At 39.2% G+C, this 23,744-nt stretch overlaps 1 protein-coding gene across 1 annotated transcript in view; it reads right to left on the bottom strand.

Annotated features, from left to right (window-relative positions):
• Positions 1-23,744, bottom strand: part of PXDNL (peroxidasin like) — a 423,364-nt gene that overhangs the window by 243,518 nt on the left and 156,102 nt on the right. The window contains exon 2 of the mRNA XM_042923424.1: positions 16,409-16,480. Coding sequence (XP_042779358.1) covers positions 16,409-16,480 — 72 coding nt within the window. The remainder of the gene's footprint in view (positions 1-16,408; positions 16,481-23,744) is intronic.

Genomic DNA, 23,744 nt, shown 5'->3' on the forward strand with positions numbered 1-23,744 from the left:
GGAAATATCACCCACATGACACCTGTTACAAAGGGAAAGTGTCTTTACAATGGAAACATCTGGTGAAAACACCACCTTAGCCAAGTAATCAAACTTAGCAGTACTACGGTTGATCATGAAGAAATAATAAAACAAATTCAGATTATGATCCATCCTACAAAATAACAGGCTTGAATTCTTAAGATATATAAATGTTTGGGAAAAAAAAGTGAGGTGAGGGTTCTGGATTAAAGGATACAGAAGAGACATGATAACCTACACTTGATGGGTCTTGGGTTGAGAGGAAAAGCTACCAATAAATGAAATTTGAGGGGCATTGGGAAAAACTGAATATAGACTCTACATCAGATAATATTATTGAATCAAAATTAAATTTCTTAGGTATAAGATATTGCAGTTATGTAAGAAAATGTCCTTGTTCTTAGGAGACGCATAAAAAATTATGGAAGATGAAGTATCATATCTGCAACTTATTTCAGTCAGTTAGAACAAATACATAAATACATGAATACGTATATACACACATAGATGTGTGCATATAAAAAGAGAGAGAGAAATGCAAATGTAGTAAAATGTTAACAACTGGAAAATTTATGTAAAAGGTACACAGGTAATCATTGTATTATTCTTTCGAGTTTGGGGCAGATTTGAAAATTTTCAAATTAAAAAGTTGGGGGATATGTTAATAAAAACTTAGAAAGGTGAAGTAACTCACCAAATTTCATAAGACTATTTGGAGGACCAGAAACAATACCCACTTCCGACATTCTCCCCAGCTTTCTCTTTACTCTGCCATTTGAGGAAGGCTTTCTCCCAGAAGAATGCAAGCAAACCAGAGGGGATCAGCACTGGACTGAGATCGTGTGTTTCAGTCGTGTTATTTAAATAATAGCATGCATTTATTTTATCTCCGTGGTATAGCATAACGTTTGTCCATGGTGTTTATCAATTACTGTTGTTCCTCTGGGTCTCAATTATCTTTCATATAAGAATAATTGAGTTGTCCACTTGAGTAATCCATTTGAGTTATCCATAATTTAATTTGGGCCTGCTTCCCAAATGTGTTATTCTTATCAGTTTCATCCGGAAACGAGAAAGCTCAAACAGGCCGGTGAGTCACAGAGTCCTGACACACTGCTCTGCAGAAAGTAAAATCCAGGGTCTTTGGATAACAGATTCCTGGTCTTACCCTCTAGCCCTTAGGGCCCAGCAATATATAATGTTTCCAGATTCCTTTTTCAATAACCTATTACCAAGCTCTGTATTTAGTAACAACAACAACAACGCCAGCTCTTTTCCAGAAAACTCTTTTACAATTATAGGAGCAGTGTGGCTGGAATTTGTTTAAACATCAAGGAAACGGAGAATCTCCCATTGCAATTAGCGCAAAGGTGACCCAAGGAAACAAAATCACCAGATGCTTGATTTCACTTTGTATTGTATATTGGTATAAAAAGCCACACGGTCAAAATTGTTAATCCTCTTTCATGAAAATTTAAACTTTATTTTTAAAGCTTTTTTTTCCCTTATTTTCCTTTGTCCTTATAACAAATTGGTAACATTGTGGCCATATTACTGTCATTACCTCTCGAAGACAGGAATGAGCTGTCTCTTGCAAGAGGCCATTCAACTGCCTCCTACTGGACTCTGGTGGTCTCCTTGTGATTCTAGCCATATAATTCTTTTTTGTAATTAAGTTTTTAATATTAAGTCCAGTATAGTTAACATGCAGTGTTATATTAGTTTCAGGTGTACAATAGAGTAATCCAACAATTCTATACATCATTACTCAGTGCTCATCATGACACATGTACCTTAATCCATTTCGTGTATTTTGACCCATCTCCCCACCCACCTCCCCTCTGACATGCTTTATGTTAAATGAGTTCCTCAGTTAACACTTTTTTTCCAACAAGAACATTTTTTACTTGAAGCATATTTCAGAATATATGGTTCGAGAAGATAGAGAGAGAGGGAGGACTTAAGATGGCAGAGGAGTAAGGGGACCCTATGTTTGCCTCACCCCTCAAACACAGCCAGATAAATACCAAATCGTTTTGAACACGCAAAAAATCAATGTGAGTAGTGAGAGAACAAACTGGGAGGGAGAGAAATGGCCACACTGTGGAAGGCAGAAGGTGTGGAGAGTTGATTTGGGGGAGGGAACCATGATCAAGAAGAGAGGAGTGAGAGAGAAAGAGAGTGAGAAAGAGAGAAAGCAGCATGCAGGGGACAGCACAAGAAAAACCCTTCCTCAAAACCACTGACTGGGAAACGGAGAGGGGCTGACTACCACAACTTTTTATAAGCAGCAGAGCTGAAAGTCTGAAGTTTTAATGTTTATTTATTTTTGAGACAGAGAGAGACAGAGCATGAACGGGGGAGGGTCAGAGAGAGAGGGAGACACAGAATCCGAAGCAGGCTCTAGGCTCTGAGCTGTCGGCACAGAGCCCAATGTGAGGCTCAAACTCACAGACCGGGAAATCATGACCTGAGCTGAAGTCGGAAGCTCAACCAACTGAGCCACCCAGATGCCCCTGAAAGTCTGAAGTTTTAGAAGTCCACCCCATCTCCAGGGTCATGCCTGGCAGGCTTAGCAGTCCTGTGGCAAAGGAGGGCAGAGGCTTAATAGTGAAGAGCATGGTCTGAGGATCCCCTGGGTCGCAAGGGGACAAACAATTCCCCTTCTTGGAGTGCACTGGGGAGACGTGGCATAGCCTCTCCAGGGACAAAAGAGCCGGTGGCCAACCACATGCTGCCCTTTCAGTAGCATAGGATCAGAGATGCCTGCTGCATGCAACAAACCTTGGTCCCAGCTTTGTCTGTGCTTTACCATAAACTCTAAACTGCTGTATAGTCACATGAGTGCTTCTATGGGACAAACCAGCACCAGCCACAGCAGAGCAAGACCCTCCCCAAAGGATGAGTGCAGGTCTGCAATGTACCAGGTCCCTAAACTTTGGACTTTTGAAACACAACAATGTGCCTGCCTGGAAGGCAGATAGCTGGGACACAAGCAGGGTGAAAGCAGGGATCTAACAAAAGCCAGGGACACGCTCTTCTGTAAGGGATTCCTAAACAGTGGTGGGTGAGCACTCCCCTCTCCAGTGATGAGAGAGCAGGGTGGCGCCACCAGCACCAACCAACTTCGGTGAGCAACACAGCACCCCCAGGGGAATATGGAGCCACTTACACCAAACCCCACCCCCCTGTGTCCTGTAGATGTGTCTTTCCTAAACAAGTTCCCCTGAGAACCAGTGCAGCAGGCCCCTCCCCCAGAAGACCAGCACAAACCCCTCTCATGCACCAAGTCTAGTGATCACAGATTGCTGCAGAGCTTCAGCTTTATGGGAAATAGGATCCAGCCTCTTTTAACAATCAGACCAAAACACACCTACTTAAAGCTTGAAAAACAGTGGAAAAGGTCTAAATTCTTCCCTCTGCAGGCAAGGGGAAACCCTGCAGAGGACTGACCCGAGGGAAGGAGCAGCCAAAACACAACAGCAGAGTGCACACTCTCATAGACTTCCTGAAGCACCAGGTCCAAGATAGTATAAAACCTCTTCTTAATACAGCCATCACTCTAAGGAGCAGCAATATAACAGACTTTCCTAACACACACACACACACACACACACACACACACACACACACACTGACCTAGACAAAATGACAAGATGGAGAAATTCACTCAAAAAGAAAGAACAGGAAGAAGTCATGGCCAGGTATTTAATCAAAACAGACAGAAGTAAGATATGTGAACTAGAATTTAAAACAATCATAAGGATAGTATCTGGGCTTGAGAAAAGCATAGAAAACACTAGAGAATCCCTTACTGCAAAGATCAAAGACCTAAAAACTAGTCAAGCCAAAACAAAAAATGCTATAACCGAGATGCAAAACTGACTGGATGCAATGATAACAAGGATGGGCAAAGTAGAGGAATGAATCAGTGATATAAAAGACAAATTTCCAAAAATTATGGAAAATAATGAGGCTGAAAAGAAAAGGGAAATTAAAGTATTGGATCATGAATTTAGACTTAAGGAACCCAGCAACTTCTTAAAACACGATAAGATTTCTTATCATAGGAGTCTGAGAAGAGGAAGAGAGAGAAAGAGAGGCAGAAGGATTATTTTAGTATATTATACCTGAAAACTTCCTTACTCTGGGGAACAGAACAGATATCGAAATCCAAGAGGCACAGAGATCTCCCATCAAACTCAGCAAAAGCTAGCCAACACCAAGATATATAGTCAAATTCACAAAATACATAGACAAGGAAAGAATCCTCAAACCAGCAAGGGAAAAAAGTCCTTAACCTACAAGGGAAGATAAATCAGGTTCACAGCAGATATGTCCACAGAAAGTTGGCAGCCCAGAAGGGAATGGCATAATATATTCAACAGCAGCTACTATCACCCTCAATGAGGAAAAACTGAGAGCTTTTCCTCTATGGTCAAGAACAAGACAGGGATGGCCACTCTCACCATTGTTATTTAACATAGTACTGGAAGTCTTGGCCTCAGCAAGCAGACAACAACAACATCAACAAAAATAAAAGGCATCCAAATCAGCAAGGAAGAAGTCAAACTTGCATTATTTGCAGATAACATGATACTCTATGTAGAAAGCATGAAAAACTCCATCAAAAAAAAAATTGCTAGAACTAATACATGAATCCAGCAAAGTCACAGGATTTAAAATCAATGTACAGAAATCTGTTGCATCTTTATACACCAATAATGGAACCGCACAAAAAGAAATCAAGGAATCAACCCCACTTACAACTGCACCAAAACCATAAGATAATTGAGAACAAACCTAACCAAAGAGGCAAAAGATCTGTACTCTGAAAACTATAAGTCACTGGTGAAAAACTGAAGACGACACAAAGAAATGGAAAAACAATCCAAACTCATGCACTGGAAGAACAAACATTGTTAAAATGTGTATGCTACCCAAAGCAGTCTGTACATTTAATGCAATTCCTATCAAAATACCACCAGCATTTTTAAAAGAGCTAGAACAAATAATCCTAAAATTTGAATGGAACCACAAAGGTCACTAATTTGTTCCTCTGCTTTTTCCACCCCGCTATTTATTGCGTCTTCATTATTCCAAATGAACATCTTCATGTTCCAAATCTCATTTATTGCATTCTTCGTCTTTGAATGATTCTTTTTTAATTATTTTATATTTTATCTCTGTGGTAAGGGTCTCCCCGATGTCTTCTATTCTTTTCTCAAGCCCAGTGAGTATCCTTATGATTGTTGCTTTAAATTCTCTACCAGGCATGTGACTTATATTTGTTTCACTTAGACCTCTGGCCTTGGACTTTTCTGTTCTTTAATTTGGGATAAATTCCTCCGTCTTGGCATTTTGTCTAAGTCTCTGCATTCTTCTGTGTGTCAGAAAAGCCAGTTATGTCTCATGCTCCTGAAAGTAGTACCCTTATGAAGAAGAGGGCATATAGTGCCCAGGGCCTGATGCTTCAGCAAAGGTCCCTCGTGTGGGTTGTGTGTGCTCTGTGTTGTGTTGCGGCCGTTCTATCCCTCAGGCCAGTCGTCTGCAGTCTCCTTGCCTGCTGTGGCAGCATTTGGTCCATGGCCTGAATGTGGCAAGCTTTAACTAGGTGTGCTCTAGTCTGCTTGTGAAATGAGACCTGACAGCAGCTCCACCAGAGCTGAGGCCCTGCAGAACTCTCTGATCCTGAGACGTGGTGGGAACAGGGGTTTGTGCTGGTCTTCTGGGGGGAGGGAGCCTACTGCCCTGGGACTGCGGCAAGCTTGATGGAGAAGGGCAGTCCTTTCAGGGCAGGTAGGGAGTGGCGCTTAGTGTAAGGAAGGCAAGCAGCCAGGATGGCTCAGCAATGCCTCTGTGGTGCAGTGGCTCTGTGTTTATGCTGGTGTGCAGGGGAGGGAGCTGGTGCTGGCCAGCTCCCCTGGTCCCAGAGAGGTATATCTCCATGAATGCTTCCTCCCAGGGACACTCACAAGATGAGCAAATAATCTCCCCCACTGTGTGCTCCAGGCATTCTTCAGATTGCTGTTTCAATGCTGTTTCTAGGATGTTTGCCTGCATTCTCTCCCGGAACAGGGCAGCGTGCTCTGGGCTCTATCCCAGCCAAGCCTGCTGTCCTTTAAAACGCCAGGCTTTAAGACCTACTGGTTGCAAGAACTCACAAAATTCAGCCCCTCTCGTATTCCAAACCAATGGCGTTGGGGCAACGTTTTCTTTGTGCATTCCCCTAGGTGCTTCTCTCTTTCTCTTTCTTCTTTACAACCACATCTAGCTATAGAATTCTAACTGTGCTAGCTTACAGGAATGTAGTTTGTTCTATATTTAATTATGCATAACTTTAAGTTTACTAGGACTTGATAGGTTAGTACATTTAATCTGTCCATCATTTTTTTTCCCAATAGTTTCTGCCTCTTCTTAACACTCTTCTTAACACTATTTCTGCCTCTTAATACTAGACTCTCATTATACACAATTTTGAAAATACAGAAAAGTAAAAGGAAGATAAGACACTGTGTACAATCTCCCCATCAAAATAGTTTACTTATGGCTATCAATTTATGGTGAATATTTTAATGACCTCTTAAGTACACTTGATATTTTTGTATATAAAAATGAAAATACTCATATACACACCACACAAATCAAGAAACTGAACATCTCCAACATCACAGAAACCTCCCTCATGCCTTGCTTGTCAATAAACCTCAGCTTCTAGCAAGATGGAAAGTGTGCATTTCGTTTGACCTGGTTTTGAACTTTTTATAAATGGAATCATAACATGTGTATTCCCTCTTTTGTGTCTGGCATCCTGCTCCAAACATTTCATTCACAAGATTTATCTGTGTTGTTGCAGGTGGTTGTAATGCATTCTTTTTATTTGCTCTATAGTATTCCATCGTGTGAATTTACTGCAATTTACTTATAGATAATTTGGCTTTTCTCCAGTTTTCAGTATTACAAATAATGTTTCTACCAAGTTCTCTTTTTTTAAGTTTATTTATTTTAGGAGAAAGAGAGTGAATGAGCAGTGGAGGGGCAGAGAGAGAGAATCCCAAGCAGGCTCTGTGCTGTCAGCACAAAGCCCAATGGAGGCCTTGATCTCCGGAATCGTGAGATCATGACCTGAGCTGAAATCAAAAGTTGAACACTTAGCCAACTGAGCCACCCAGGTGCCCCTCAACCAAGTTCTTATACATAACTTTTGAAATGTATATATATTCCTTTCTGTGGATTATATGCTTAGATGTGCGATTTCTCAGTCATCAGATCTACGGGTATTTAGTTTTAGTGGATACTGCTAAATAGTGTTCTAAAATAACTGAGCCAATTTTCACCCTGGCAATTTATAAGAGGTCTATTGGCTCCATTATAGTTGACTATTTTGAGTGTTTTTTGTTGTAATGGAGGTGTGAGGAACCCCATTGTGATCTTATGTTGCATTTCTGTGACAGCAAAGAATGCTGAATATACATTTTCATGAGTTTATTGACCATTTGGAAATTATAATTTGTCAAATGCCTGTTCAAACATGTTATATATATTTTTAGTTAGGGATTTTGCCTTTTATTTATTGATATGTAAGAGTTCTTGATGCAAATCCTTTATGGTATATACATAATTGTAAATATCCAGCCTGTCGCTTCTCTTTTTACTCATAAAAGTGTCTTTAGTAAGCTGAAGTTCTTAATTTTAATGAAATCGAATTTATCAGTCATTTTCTTCACTGTTTTCTTTTTGTATACTCTGAAAATCTTTGTCCAAAGGGTATAAAGATTCTTTTCTATTCTATCTCCTAGAATCCTTGTTACTTTTACCTTTTATATGATCTATGATCCATCTGGAATTCATTATTGTACACATGGCAAAGTAGTGAAATGGGGTTAAAATATTTTTCATCGTGGTTATCCAAATAACTGCACTATTTACTAGAAAATTTTCATTTTCACACTTCAGTGCAGTACGTATTTGTGACAGCTCAGGTGACCATTTACATGTGGGTCTGTTTCTGGACTCCTCACTCTGTTTCATTTGTTTCTTTGCCATTGAAACAATCCCACACTTTTATTTCTCTTATTTACAATAAAGCTTGACATCTAGTTTAAATCTTTCTACAATATCTTTCTTTAATACTTGATGAACTATTCGTGTCGAATCAGCTTATAAACTTCCACAAAAGAGCCTGCTGATACTTGACCGGGGTGGCATTGAACCTATAAATCAGGTTGAAAAGAAATGATATCATACCAATATCAAGTCTTTGAATTCATAATCATGATACTGTAGTCATTTATTTCAGATTTCTTTCATTTCTCCCAGTAATCTGTTGTTTTCTCAGAGAGTTATGGCCTTTGTTACATTTATTTCTACTTATCAAAATGTTTGATGTTATTGCAAAATGTATCCGTTAAAAATTTTCATTTTTGAGATGGTTGTTGCTAGAATATAGAAATACACTTTATTCTTTACATCACCAAAATGAGTTATTAATTTTAGTAGCCCATCTGAATATTTTGTATTTCATGTGTACACAAAAATGACACAGGTAAATATTACCATTTTAATTATTTTTTCTAATCCTCATCACTTTTTATTCTTAACTTACCTTATGGTAAAAAATACTGCCTCCAAAATAATGTTGAATGTCAATTTTACAAATGAGTATTCATGTCTCATTCCACATTTTTGGAGGAAAGTGTTTACTATTTGTTAAGTAGAATGTTTATTACTGATTTTTAGTGGATATACTCTACCAAATTAAGGAAGTTCCCTTCCATCCATAACTTGCTATGAGATTTTTTTTAAATCAGTAAGTTAAGTTTTATGAGACGTTTTCTGCTTTTACTGAAATGATATGACTTTTCTACCTGTATTATAATAATGTTGATTTTTGTGTGTTAAACCAAACTTGAATTCCTGGAATAGGCCTAACCTGGTCATGATCTTTTTCATGCATTGGTAGAATCATTTGCTAACATTGTATTTAATATCTTCATGTTTATATTCTTGAGGGAAATTGACTAAAAATGTTTCTGCATTTTGCTGTGAAGATTATGCTGGCTTTATAAAATAAGTTGAAAAGTACTTTCTGTCTCTATTCTCTGGCAAGGTTTGTGTCACAATTAGTTTAATTAAAAAAAATATTTTAAGTAATTCTTTGCTGAAGCTATCTGAGCCTGGGGTTTTCTTTTGAGAAAGGATTCTTTTTTTAAAAATGTTGATTGATTGATTGATTGATTGATTGACTGATAGAGAGCATGAGTGGGGGAGGGGCAGAGAGAGCCGAGAGAGAATCCAAAGCAGGCTCTGCACTATCAGCACAAAGCCCAACAGGGGTCTCAGACTCATGAACCATGAGATCACGACCTGAGCCAAAATTAAGAGTTGGAATCTTAACCAAGTAAGCCACCTACGTGCCCCTGGGAAAGGATTTTAATGGTTTTGTCTCTTCGTGTGAAATTTAACACTTTTAATAGGATTCTCCTCTGTATCAGTTTAAGTATTTTAGGACCAATTTATCCCATTAAATCTAACATTTCAAATATAGTGGCATAAAGTTGTTCATAACAATCTCTCCTTGTCTGTCTAAATGACTATAGGATGTGAATGATGACCTCTTTTCCATTCCTGATATTGTTAAGTTGTGCCTCTTCTCTCTTTAGTTGTTTACTCTAACTACCAGCTCTCATATAATTGATTTAAAAGACAAAAAGACTTTGGGCATTTCTAAAGAGCAAGTTTTGGCTTGTGAAAATTATCATTTATATAATGTTTCATTGATCTCTGGGTTTCTTGTTTAATTTATTTTCTTCTATCTTTGGTTTGTTTTCTCTTCTTTTTCTAGCTTCTTGAGATGGATGTTTAACAATTTATTTTTATTTTTTTGCTTTTCTAAAACATGCATTTAAGTCTATGAATTTCCCTCTAAGCTTTCCTATAGCTGTATATTTCAGGTTTTCATGTCTCCTATTTTCATTTTTACTGAGTTCAAAATATATTTTCTTTTTTTTTTTACTTTTATTTTAACCAAGAGTTATTTAGAAGAGTATTTATTGCTTAATCTCCAAACTATTGGTATTTTCTAGATGAACTGGATTTTTAGTTGAATTTTGCTTAAATTCACTATAATCAAGGCACATATTTTATGATTGTAATGCTTTCAAATATGTTGAAACTTGCTTTACGACACAGAATATGGTCATTTTTATAAATGTTTCATGTGCACCTGAAAAGAATATTTATTTTACAGTTGTGTACAGTGTCTCATATATGTTAGGTAAATTTGGTTAGTTATCTGTTAACAGCTTTTATATACTTATTCATTTTTGTCTTTTAGTGAAGTTTTTAAAAAATCCTACATACACATGGCTATTTCTATTTTTCCTTTTATATCTGTTAATTTTAGCTTTATAAATTTTATAGGTACACACAGTTTTTGTATTATATTTTCCTGTTGAATTGGCCTTTTATCCAGGATGAAATCTACTCTGTTAGATATTAGTATAATAAAAACTGCTTTCTTTGGTAGGCTTCAACTTCTGACCTTTATGTGCCCTCATATTTGTTTCTTTGGAACAAAATATAGTCGAGTTTACTTCCTTTTTTAATCCAGTCTGACAAAAAATTTAGTCAAAAATTTAATTAAAAAATTTAATCCATTTATGTTATATGCAATCACTGATGTATTTGTGTTTAAATACGCCATCTTTCAATTTCTTTTAAGTTTGTTTATTTATTTTGAGAGTCAGTGAGAGTGTGAGAAGAAGAAGGGCAGAAAGAGAGAGAAAGAGACAGAATCCCAAGCAGGCTCCATGCTATCAGCACAGAGCCCAATGCAGGGCTCGATATCATGAACCATGATATCATGACCTAAGCCAAAAGGCAAGAGCCAGATGCTTAACTGACTGAGCCACCCAGGTGCCCCATTTCTCTCTTTCTCATGTCTGCTCTTTGTTCCTTTTGCCTTTCTTGCCTTCTTTGGCTTAATCAAATATTTTTTATTATTTGAATTGTCTCTCATTAACTTAAGTATACATTCCTTATTATTCTTATAGTGGTTGCCCCAGAAATTACAACAGATATACTAACCTAATTTTTTTTTTTACGTTTTTATTTATTTTTGAGACAGAGAGAGACAGAGCATGAACAGGGGAGGGCAGAGAGAGAGGGAGACACAGAATCTGAAGCAGGCTCCAGGCTCTGAGCAGTCAGCCCAGAGCCCGACGCGGGGCTCGAACTCACAAACAGTGAGATCATGACCTGAGCCGAAGTCAGAGGCTTCACCGACCGAGCCACCCAGGCGCCCCTATACTGACCTAATTAAAGCCTACCTTTAATTGATAATTTTAGCACTTTCTTAACAAAGAAAACATCTGAAAGCACTTTAATTGCACTTAACCTCCTCCTACAACTTGTGCTATTGTCATGATGCCTTTTAATTCTACATATGTTAAATGCACATTACTATGAGAAATAAACAATAATTTAAAGTTAGTCAAAGGTTTTACCCTTTATGTGCTCTTCATTGCTTCCTACACTTGCATTTCCACTTTGGATCCTTCTCTTTTTGCCTGAGGGGAAAAACAATTTGCAGGCCTACTGACTGCAAATTATCTCAGCTTTTATGTGTCTGCAAATGTCTTTTTTTTTTTTTACCTTCATTGTTAAAGGCCAATTTCCCTGTGAATAGAATTCAAGTCTTTCCATTTTTTTTTCAGCAAAATGCCTTTCCATTGTTTTTAACTTTCACCATTTCCATGGTTATTTCTTGAAAGATAATATACATTTACCTAGAAATATTTTTTAAATGACCCCTTTGTTTTTGGTTTTCAGCATATACTACCATGTGACTGAGTGTAGTTCTCTTTGTATTTAGCCTACATGTGTCATAAGGCTTCTTGAATCTGTGGCTTGGTGTCTTTTGTTCTGGGGGAACACTGGTGTTTCAAATCTCTTCAAATACTGCCTCTGTCCTATTTTCATTATCATCTCTGTCTGTGACTCCAATTACATGTAGATATTTTTGTCATGTCCCGGTCTTTTACTCTCTTTCTTGTGTTTTCCATCTTTTTTTTCCCTCAAGGTGCTTCTATCTGGGTAATTTTTAATGGCCTGTCTTTCAGGACGCTGATTCTCCCTTCTGCCATATTCTCATCTATGACTAAAGCAAGCTACTCAACCCCCAAATGCAATGATCTGTTTAGTTCTAAGAAAACAGAATAATTTCCTCCTTTGGGTGAAAATTTCTTTCATTTAATATACTCCTTTAAATATGTCAATCCTAGTTATTTTAAGCTCTGTGTTTTATAACTTCAAAATCTTAAACAAACGTAGCATTTTTAGCTATCTGCTTTTTCTTTTGGTTTTCCTGGCATGCCTGGACACCTTTCACTGACTGCCAGACATGATGTGTGAAAAATGGTAGAGGGTTTGGATCATTTTATACTTTTCCAGAGAAGGAGCAATTTGTTTTTAGGAGGCAGCAGAATACAGATGACCTTCACCAAGTCTAGGATGGTCCAGTGCTTCTAGGGCATAGCTCTTCAGGGGCACAAAATTAAAACCAGGGGGTATTTATCAGGTGCTTTTTTCTGTGATGGGCCCTAAAGTCTTACTTTTATTTCTCGGGTATCTTGAAATGGCCAAAATCTCTGATCAGCTTTGATTAGTCTCAGGAGTTGCTTTCTCCTTGGCCTCTTGGTAACCTCTCCCCTATACGTTTGACTTCTAAGTCAGCAAGTGCCTCCATTGAGATGGCTGGCAAAAGGTTCACCTCACTACTGGGCAGCTGCCTTCTCTCAGGCATCCTGGCCCTCTAGTGCTGGTTGTCACAGTGGTCTTCAATTGCAGCCTTTCTCTTCCCAGTCCGGTGAGACCCCAAGAAATCTAGGCTACTGCCTGTCTCCTCTTCATCCCCAGGCCCTGCATCTTGAATTGGCAAATGACCAGACAAGGAAAAGTCACACCGAAGGTTTGAGTCAGCTCAGCCAGCCTCCTATCTTTCCCAGATGTTAGCTTCTCGAGTCCTGGCTGCCTTGGTTGTCTCTCAGACTTTCAAAGAGTTCCTTTTTGCGTTTCATTCGTATCTTTGAGATTTTTTTTTAATATGGATCATTCATATGATACTAGCTAGACTGGCATAAACCCATATGTTGTTATTTTTTCATCATAAAAAAAGCAAGTTACAATGTAAACAAGCTACAGAGAGATCCAACCAAAGTCTTATTAGTAATAATTGATGGAAAGCCAAATCTTGTCCACAGGTTTCTATTATCCCAGAAATGAATGCCTTGTTTTAAATTCTCCTGCATACCTCCAACTAGAAAACTATGCTGATACTTACTGCAGGAAATTTTGTTCCCTTGCTACATCACAGAATAGCCATAAAAACAAGGGGCGCCTGGGTGGCTCAGTCGGTTGAGTGTCCGACTTCGGCCCAGGTCATGATCTCGCGGTTCGTGGGTTCAAGCCCCGCATCCGGCTCTGTGCTGACCGGTCGGAGCCCAGAGCCTGCTTCAGATTCTGTGTCTCCCTCTCTCTCAGACCCTCCCCTGTTCATGCTCTGTCTCTCTCTGTCTCAAAAATAAATAAACATTAAAAAAAAAATTAAAAAAAAAACAAATCAAATATCTTAACGAAAGTTATGGCTACTTACAGAGTAAAACCCTTGGCAAACCATTAAACATCAAGCCTTCAAAGTCTTGAGAGGGAAAAAACAACAACATTATTACACTAGATTTTTAAATAAAAGTAAATAAATGAAATAGTGACTGTTGATTCATCAACACGGTAAAAAGCTCTCATAAAATGAAGCATAGTGAAGATTTCACATTACATAAAACATAAAATCAGACTTCATAATTATATCTTATTTGAGAAATATTTTAAACATTGAGGTTTTCTTACAAAATTTGGTAGTTTGGTTGCTTAAAAAAACACACACACAACAAGGAACTCAGTAGTTACACCAGCTAAAAGGTTTACTTTTCCCTCACTTTCATGAACATACTTGTAGTGTAAGTCTAACTCTGTTGGGTCCTCAGAACTCATTGAGCAATAGGGTCTTTATCACACTGGCTCAGCACAAGTTCTCTCCAATCCCAGAGTCTTTCAGTGCCCCATTTCTGACCTCACTTCTTTCTCTCTTGCACAACTTACTATTTAAGTAACCCATCATCTGTCATTTCAGCCTTCCTGAAAGCGATCATGTATAAGAAACCATTGGTTAACCAGCAGTTAATCAAAGCGTGTGTGAATCCTGACTCTGCCCCTTTCTAGATGTATGAATGTGGGTAAATGACATCACACTTACAAGCCTCAGTGTCCTCATCTGTAAAACAGAAATAACAGCTGCAGCAGGGAATGGAACTAATGTACACGAGGCAAAGTATTCAATGTAATTAACACCACAAGTGCTCACTGTTCCAGTTTTGTTTTTAATAAAAATATTTAGACACAAATTAATAAGTATGGCTTCTACCAAATGAAGAGGTGGACTGTTCATTAATAATTACAGTATTGTGTACTATAACTCCAAAATGTGGCCCAACAGTGATAGAGATCATTTTGCTACACTCCTCAAAAGCCTTTTAAAGTGGCAACTACATTGAAAGAGGAGGTTTGATAACATTTGGTAACATTAACAATCTGATAAATTAATAATATCTTTGCTTTTCTATCACCTCCATACCTCAGTAGATAATGGCGGAAGGCTTCAGTGAGGATACTCCCCAAGTGTCAGACCCCCTGGAGATACTAGTTAAGATGCAAATCTTTGGGTCCCTCCTGAAAAAGTGTTAAATGAGAATCTTTGAGGGAGAGGGAGTCTTCATGTCCACAAGCTCTCTAGGAAACTTTTTTACATATTTTGGTTTGAGAACAACTGCTTTATTGTTAAGTAAGGAATAACCCTTGTAGTCCTTACTTCCTTATGCTCTTACATCACCCCAACCAGAATTATCGTGATAAAGTATGCGTATCCAGGCATCAGTAATTGGAAAGAAGCTGGGTGGGAAAAGCACAAGTATAAAGTCATAATCTCAACCCTAAAGTTAGAAGGACTAGCTTGGCTGTAATACAGCGATAAATCCAGCCAAGCTGAAAACACTGTTAACTTGATTATGAAAATATTATGTCAAGAAGACTAACATACCCATGTAGTTCTAACGACACAAATAGTCTTAACTTCCACTGATTTCACCCTCTGGATTAAGTGCAGCATAAATAAATTTTAAATATAGAGCACTGTTAGTACATGTAAACCCCCAGCATCACCTCTCCTAACATTCTACTCTCTTCTATTATAGCAGTTGTCAATTTTTATTACATACGTTTTTATAGTTGGGTCTTTCTTTACTAACAGTCCATAAGGTCAGACCATCCGCTATACCATAGCAGGGTCCTGTGTATTTTAGTCTGGATCGAAAGCCAGCAAACTGGTAAGCTGGTCACAGATATCAATATCTGTTGAGTGAATAAAATACGGGTAATACACATTGAAATATTTTATTAGAGATTAGCCATAAAGTTGTAACTTTTCCTCTAAATACATGATTTTTATATATATATATTTATTTTGTATATATATAAATATATATATAGTATATATACATATAAATATATAAATATATACATATACATATATACATATTATATATACATATATGTATATATATATATATATAATATGTATATATATCTTTTTTAAGCATAGACGAGAGACCAGACCCAGGCCTGGTCCTGTTTTTTTTTTTTTAATGTTTATTTATTTATTTTTGAGAGAGAGAGCACAAGTGACAAAGGGTCAGAGAGAGACAGACAGACAGACAGACAGAATCTGAAGCAGGCTCCAGGCTCTGAGCTATAAGCACAGAGTCCAACGTGGGGCTTGAGCTCACGAACCTTGAGATCATGACCTGAGCCGAAGTTGGATGCTTGACTGACTGAGCCACCCAGGTGCCCCTAAATACATGATTTTAAAAATATTCAGAGTATTACAAACAAGGAGATGATCCAGTGGCATGTTGGTGAAAGCCAGAACTTTGGAGTCACGAGGTCATGAATTTTAATTCCATGTCTATTGCTTTGGATAGGGGACCCACAGACAAATTGTTTAACTACTCTTTCTCTCAGTTTCTTTGTCCATGAAGCTTTTCTAAACAAACAGAATACAAAGGAGAATTAGATGAGTAGGAATATCTCCCAGATTCAGAAGGTAACAAAAACACAAGCAGTGGAAAGAAGCAGAGAATCTCTGATTATAAGAGTGCTAGCGAAACTTAATTCCCATCCATTCTGTTCTTTACTCTCAAAATGACTTTTCATGGCAAATTGCAATCCAACTAGCTCGTAATTTTACAAGCCTCACAGATAAGCGATAAGTACTCACAGAGTGTTCAAATTCTTAAGTTTCTTGAAGACACTCCCAGGAATTTCTCGTATTCTGTTAAACCGCAAGTCTCTGGGAACATAAAAAGGAGGAAAAAGATTATAATATGCACATTCCAGTGGTGTTATTATTTCTAGAAGCTTGAAAATGAATTCTCCCTTTATAACCAAACACGGCACTAAAAGACCAAACCTAAGGCAGAATTAGGTACATTAGGCACTGATCAGTAGGGAAGTCTGTTGTTTCTGGCGACTTATGCATATCAGTGTGTATGCTAGTCCAAAGGTGCCGGACAAGTGCAGCCAGTTACAGGGCTCTTCCCAGTGTTGAAGGCAGTTACCGCACTTCCTTTAGGTCATATTCCTATGACACCAAAACAAATTCTGTACATGGCAACATGCCAATTGAGCATAAGTACTTTGGAAAACAACGACAGATCAGATGTCACTTATCAACTCAACGTAACACCATTACGCGGGTTTAGGCAAAGTTATGAAACAGTTAACTTTTCTTCATAGTCCAGGAGTACGACAGCCTTCTACGGAAGTATTAAACAAGTCAACAAAACAATTAGTTTAAGAGAGACAACCAACATTCTCTTTCATCAGTTAATATATCGCTTTATGCAGCATGTAAATTACTGAGTGCCAAGTACGCGTCGCATACTGTGTTAAGTAACAAGGACACAAAATACGTGGTTCCTACCTGGTTCCGGCTACCGAGCAGGCACAGATGGGCCGAGGATGACAACCTGATAATTACATTACTTAGTATCTGAAGTATTGGTGGTCTGACAGAGCAACAAACAAAATGCTATGCACAGGAAGCCACCTTAAGGTACTGGTCTGCCTAGACCCACTCCCTGTGATTTTGGGGGCAGTGTCAGCCAGGTGCCCTTCAGGAGGGTGTTTAAGGCCAGCCAACTGAAATCACCATCTCCTCGGACACCGTTTCTCCTGTGGGAAGCAGAGGACTCAGAATAAAGCAAGTTGGGGGCATTCAGGAGTGTCGCCCGGTGCTGAAGAAAAGAGAGTTGTGCTCTTTGGGATCGGAGATTATGAACAAGGAGCACCTAGGGCTATTAGCGCCCAGACTGGCCAGAGACAAATCAGGCCAAAATGTGGGAGAAGAAAACAAAGCTATGCATCCAGCTATTCCTGAGACCAAAGTAGCCTCCTTATTTTTTTGGTATCTAGGCAAGAAGCTGCCATTTGGTTAAGTTTATTTGAGCCGGTTTATATCACTCATGTAGGGAGCGCAGTAGAAAGATGAAATAATTTATTTGGAAGTGTGAGACCCAAGGGAAATCATAGCCGAAAGCTGTTACAGAGTATTAGTTTGTCAGGAAAACAAACAATCAGGAAGAAAGAAAGAAAGAAAGAAAGAAAGAAAGAAAGAAAGAAAGAATCTACTTCACCTCAATTAATTTCTCAAAATAAAATTCTTCACCACCATAAAAAGTAGTTCTATTTTAGAATACTTGATATAAAAATCTTTATAAAATTACCTCTTAAATCCTATCATTTTATGTTTCTCTTGAGTTGACGTCGGAAGAATATGTACAATTTTTTTTAAGTTTATTTATTTTGAAAGAAAGAGAAAGAGAGAGGATGAGTTGGGTAGGGGCAGAGAGAGATGGGGAGAGAAATCCGAGGCGGGGCTCCATCCCATGAACCGTGAGATCATGACCTGAGCCAAAATCAAGAGTTGGACACTTAACTGACTGACCCAGGCACCCCTATGTACAATTTTATAGGAGCTGTTTTAGTTAAATCCTGACACCAAGAAAGAAAAAATATGTGTGACATTTTTAAAAACACTTTCAATTAAAATAACTCATTGTGAATACACCTCTTTGTAGGATGGAACACAATGCTTAAATATCATACGTTGTTATTTGATGTTTCTGCTCTATATTTTTAAAAGAAGCTTTATAAATGATGTGAAATACTCACTATAAACACATAAGAGATAAAGTTATATAAATGCAATTACCCTAGACCCATTGGTTTCCCTTCAAAACAGGAACTTTAAATTACAGAAAGGACTGTCCTCTCACACCAAACCATAAATCCTAATAGTACTCCCAAATTGAGCTTCTAACAATACAAGAAAGGAGTAAATATAAAAGGGTAAATCATTTTCCTTTTTGGGGGCTTTGAAAATTTTTACAAATTCAGAACAGTACGAGTAAGAAAAGAATACTCTTTATTGTCCGTATTTAGAATCAACAGCTGTTTTCACTTGATATCGTTGGCTCTACTCATAATTCCACACATTTTTATTTTGATTACCCAAATCATATGTAAAAATATATTATGGGCAAAGTAAAAGTCTCTTTGAAGCACTATCTTAATTTTAGCTATGTCTCCTTCTTCCCACATGTAACCTCTCTTCTGAGCGTGATGCTCCTTTTCAGACACACACACATATATAGGTATGTGAATAAATATAAGGCAAAATGTATACATATAAAAATATGAAAATAAGCATAGGTAAATATAAAATATTTAGTGCTTTTAAATTTACAAAAATGTATCAAATTTTTTATAGTTTTTATTTTTATTATTATTTTTTTAATGTTTATTTTATTGTTGAGACAGAGACAGAGCGTGAGCAGGGGAGGGGCAGAGAGAGAGGGAGACACACAATCTGAAGCAGGTTCCAGGCTCCGAGCGGTCAGCACACAGCCTGATGCGGGGCTCGAACTCACGAACCGTGAGATCATGACCTGAGCCGAAGTCGGACGCCCAGCCGACTGAGCCCCCCAGGCGCCTCAAATTTTTATAGTTTTTAAAACTCTCTTTTTCTCCCTCAACTGCATCTTTTCTAGATATTTACACATAAAGACCTAGATATTTATCCCTAACTGTCCTATAATACATCATCATGTCATTTCACAGTTCATTTATGTGTTCTCTTACTAACAGCCATTTTGACTGTTTTCAAATTCTCACAATATTTACAAACAATATTTCTTTTTTTAGGGTTTTTTTTTGTTTTTTTGTGTTTTTTTTTGGGGGGGGGAAGAGGGGGAGAGGCAAAGAGAAAAGGAGAGAGAGAATCCCAAGCAGGCTCAGGGCTGTCGGTGCAGAGCCCCACATGGGGCCCAATCTCATCAACCGTGAGATCATGACTTGAACCGAAATCAAGAGTCAGATGTTTAAAGGACTAAGCCACCTAGGCGCCCCCTACAAACAATATTTCAATAAACATTCATACATGTCTCCCTGTGCACGTGAAGAAATGTTTCTCTGGAACATATTTAGAATAGGATTGCTAGATCATAGGGTATACACAATGATACCAATTCCCAATTTACTTTCACTTAGATGCCATAGCAGTAATATAAGTAATTAAAAATAACGATAAAAGATGTTTGAACTAATCACCAAAATGCAAACCTAACTTTTCACTGGCTTGATTTGAAAGTCAAGGTGTTAAATGTGTTGGCGATCAAAATCCCTCCAGTCTTCACTAGCAAACAAAACTAAGGTCTCCTGCCACAAGAATTGTGTGGCAAGGTGTCCACCGTCCCAAGGGTTACTCGGGGAAGCGTGAGATACACGACCCACAGTTCTCACCACTCAGGCAGCCACAGGAAACCTCTTCCAGAGGAGCAAAGCACACTTAGAGCCCCAAGGATTTTCTCCACATTCACTTGAATTCCCATAAGACATATTCAAATGCACCAAAGTTAACATGTTCACACCTGGTGTTCTTTGCTAGTATATTCTACTACATAAACTTGTATAGTTAGGTATGTTATAAACTAAAAGTCTAAGCAAAGACTTCCCTTGATAATTTTAATTGCTGCATTTTAAGATTGCTTACGGGGCATTGCACAATGAATTGCTTAAAGTAATATTTACCACATTTTTTAAGGAAATTATACTAGAAGATCATTTGAATTCAAATGATCATCAAATTTGGATTATTCTGCTCTCTGGGTAAATAAATTTATCCAAAAACATAATTCATCTTCCCATACTGCCTCTATTTTGCTCAAGATGGGCCACTAGAATTTCACCCACACAAAATTTGTCATTTATATAAAACTCCCCTTAGCATAACATGTGGCATATTTTCACCATTCGCATAGAGTAAGAGTTGAATTATTATATATCCTGCACAATTTATCCCTTTATGATATATGTAATATTGATTATATAATATTCAAAAATAATCATTACTTAGCCCAATTTTCCTCCCATTTATTGTTCACTGCAATTCAATTTAGAAGCAGTTCTAGGAAATGCACCAGTATGAAAGCTGAGCACATGTGCTTCCTGGCAGTGGTTAAACATGAGTCTGTCTGTCTGTCTCCCTGGCCCACCCCCAGCTCAAGCTGCTGAGGCTGGGAAGAAAGGTTTCATGATTTATATGGTGAGAGATTTGGAATCCATGTTTCTAACCAACAGGAGACGGGTTTTAGTTCAAATTCAGTCCAGAAGATTCTTCTTCAAAAAGAGTTTTAAATGATTCCGCATCGTAGACAGCGGGCAGAGAACAAGCGTGGACAGACAGCAACGTGAACTAGCCTCAAACAGATTAGCACGGCTCAAGATCCTGCTATTTAGTTCCTCCCGGGAATGAGGGGCACCGCGCCCCCGTCAGCACCCATTACACACCCTCGGGGCAGGTTAGATGGACTTCTACTGTGTCAGTGTGTGGAAAAGTCCAGAGAAAGACCTCACGGAGGGAGAGTGAAGCCAGACCCGGTGCAGATCCCAAGGTTCCCAGTATATTTTATAAATGCCAAACACAGGGCATATTTTCTGTAAACATTAAACGAGTAGGCCTTTAAACACAAAAAAATAAAATTGGCATTGCCCACAGATGGTAGTCTAGTTGAAATCCTAAGATGAATGTGATGCTCTTGGAAAACACCAGTAGACTGAATGCATAGGTCATCAGGAGATAAAATCAAAGTCTAAATTTGAGTTGCTTCTTGAAGGTGAGACCCAGGCTACACAGCTCTTCTGGTCCCGTCGTGGTGAGGGCCTTCCTAACAGTTCCCCGGGCTGGAGATGGTCTTTGGCTTTATTACAGCGGATGCCTGAGCTAAGGGGGCCCATTCCTGCCATGAGAGCTAAGAATCTGGCCCTGAGAGAGCAAAACCTCAGAGAGCACCAACTTCACAGGCTGGGTTCTGCCTGAGTGTGCTACTTGTTTTCTCCTAAGTGAGAAATATGCATTCTGGCAGAAAGCCTATCCTCATGAAAAAAAGATCAAGCAGATCTGTACTCGAGTCAAAAGCATTCCTGTTGAAGGTGGGGATGCAATGAAGTCACTGTAAAGTCAAAAGCATAAAACTGCAGAAACAGTGTAAGCAGGTTCTCGTCTCCGCTGGCTTCCTGGAAGGGCAGGAGGAAGCCAAAGGGCTCCGGACGGCCTGGCCAGCGTCGTCTTTGCCCGGAGCGCACATCCCTACCTCCCACCTGTCTCTGGAGTCAGAGCATGCGCACACCCTGCTCCCTGCAGCTCTGCCCCGTGTCATCCAAGCTCCCGAAGCTGCCCCGGCCTCCGTCTTCCTTTCTCAGCTGCTGTCTCAGGTGCCGCCCCTCACCCACAGGGTCTAGACTGCCCTGACCTTGGAATGAGGGGAAGACTGCAAGAGATCTCTCTACCACCTCTCCTGCTGTCCTACAACTTCTGTATCCTTCTGTCTTACAGCCCTTTCAGGGTAGGAACTGGAAATACATTTTCCAGGCCTGAAAAACAGCAGCTGGAGAACACCACTCAGTGCATGGCTTGCCTGATAGATACCCAGTCCCGCTCTTTGGTTTTCTCTGATGTCAGGTTCATTTTCTGCCTACCAATTGTCAGGCAGCTAAAGCTTGAGGTTATCGTCTGTTGCTGTTTATTTGGCCTGAAGTTAACTTGATTCGAAGGGTAGTTTATGTGTCAGCTTGGCTAAGCCACGGTACCCAGATTTTGGTCAAACTCCAGTCTAGATGTTGCCGTGAAAGTGTATTTTTATATGTGATGAACACCAAAATCAGTAGCCTTTGAGTAAAGCAGATACCCTCCATAATGTGGGTGGGCCTTATCTGATCAGTTACCCCCCTTAAGGGGAAAAGATCAAAGTGCTCCGAGGAAGGGGAAATGCTGTCCCCCTCCCAAGCAGCCTCAGACTCAAGCTGCAAATGAACTCTTCCCAGGATCTCCAACCTGCCAGCCTGCTCTTCAAACTTCAGACTTGCTAGCCCCCACAAGAGCACCAGCCAATTCCTTAAAATGAATCTCTCGGTCTTCTCTCTCGCTCTGTCTCAGAAACATCTCATTGACCTCATTCTATTTGTCCAGTTTCTCCAGAAAACCCTGAGACTCCTGATATTCCCACCACCACCTCCCCCCACCCTGCCAGCCGAAGTAACGAATGATGATGTCCATTCATTCCTTCATTCAGTGTAGCTTTTCTAAAGACCTGGGCACGCTTGGCCAAATGCCATCTCTTGCAAGGGGGAGGGAGGTAGTGTCAGTGAGTGAAACGGGCCATGGGTAAGAAAGCTGGTTCGGAAGCCTGGCCAGGGAGGCTTAAGGAAGCCTTCCAAACCTGCATGAAATATGCATGAAATATGCACCGTCACTGAAGGGCCAGGTCTGCATATCAAAAGCTCTGAGGAGGGTGGCTCCGAGCAGCCTCCACTCCTGACGAGGTGTTGCTGCAGTGCTCAAGGGAAAATCAGCACTAACACTAGTGCACTGACACGGCTTAGCGAGGAGCACAACAAAGGAAGGGCAGGTGGTGTGCGAACGAACGTTGCCTAGGCTTGGTGCTGGGCAGATAGTTCCGATTTCCCCCTCCCTTTTGTTTCTCATATGTTGACTACTTATCTACATATCTCCAGTAATGGCTAAAGTGCCTATACATATGTCAGAATACTCTGAAGACTTCAAAGAAGATACTAGAACAATCTAATAATGCTTCCTCAATCTAGCTGCTTCACTTTGCTCTTCAGTGAAATTTCCAGCCCAGCTCTGCACTATTTTCCAGAAATGGATTGCAATCCCCTCTCAAACTATTAATTAAGCCAAGCTGGACTGAAGCTTTTTCCACTACACTTGTTCACAAAATCTCCGGGATGAGGAAATCAATTAAGCAATGGGTCTTAAAGCACTGAGAGCCATAAGGTGCTCACAGAATGTTAAAATTGGAAGCTAGACACACACACACATGCACACACACACACACACACACACACACATAAAGAATTAGGCTGTACTTTTCTCTACTGTCCCAGTTTCTTACAACAAGCAAGTACTGCTATAAAATCTTAAAGAACATTTTAAAAAGAAGTTGTCTTACAGATTAATTAGTCTAACCTCTAAC

The sequence above is a fragment of the Panthera leo genome, chromosome F2, assembly GCF_018350215.1.
Source record: "Panthera leo isolate Ple1 chromosome F2, P.leo_Ple1_pat1.1, whole genome shotgun sequence".
NCBI lineage: Eukaryota > Metazoa > Chordata > Mammalia > Carnivora > Felidae > Panthera > Panthera leo.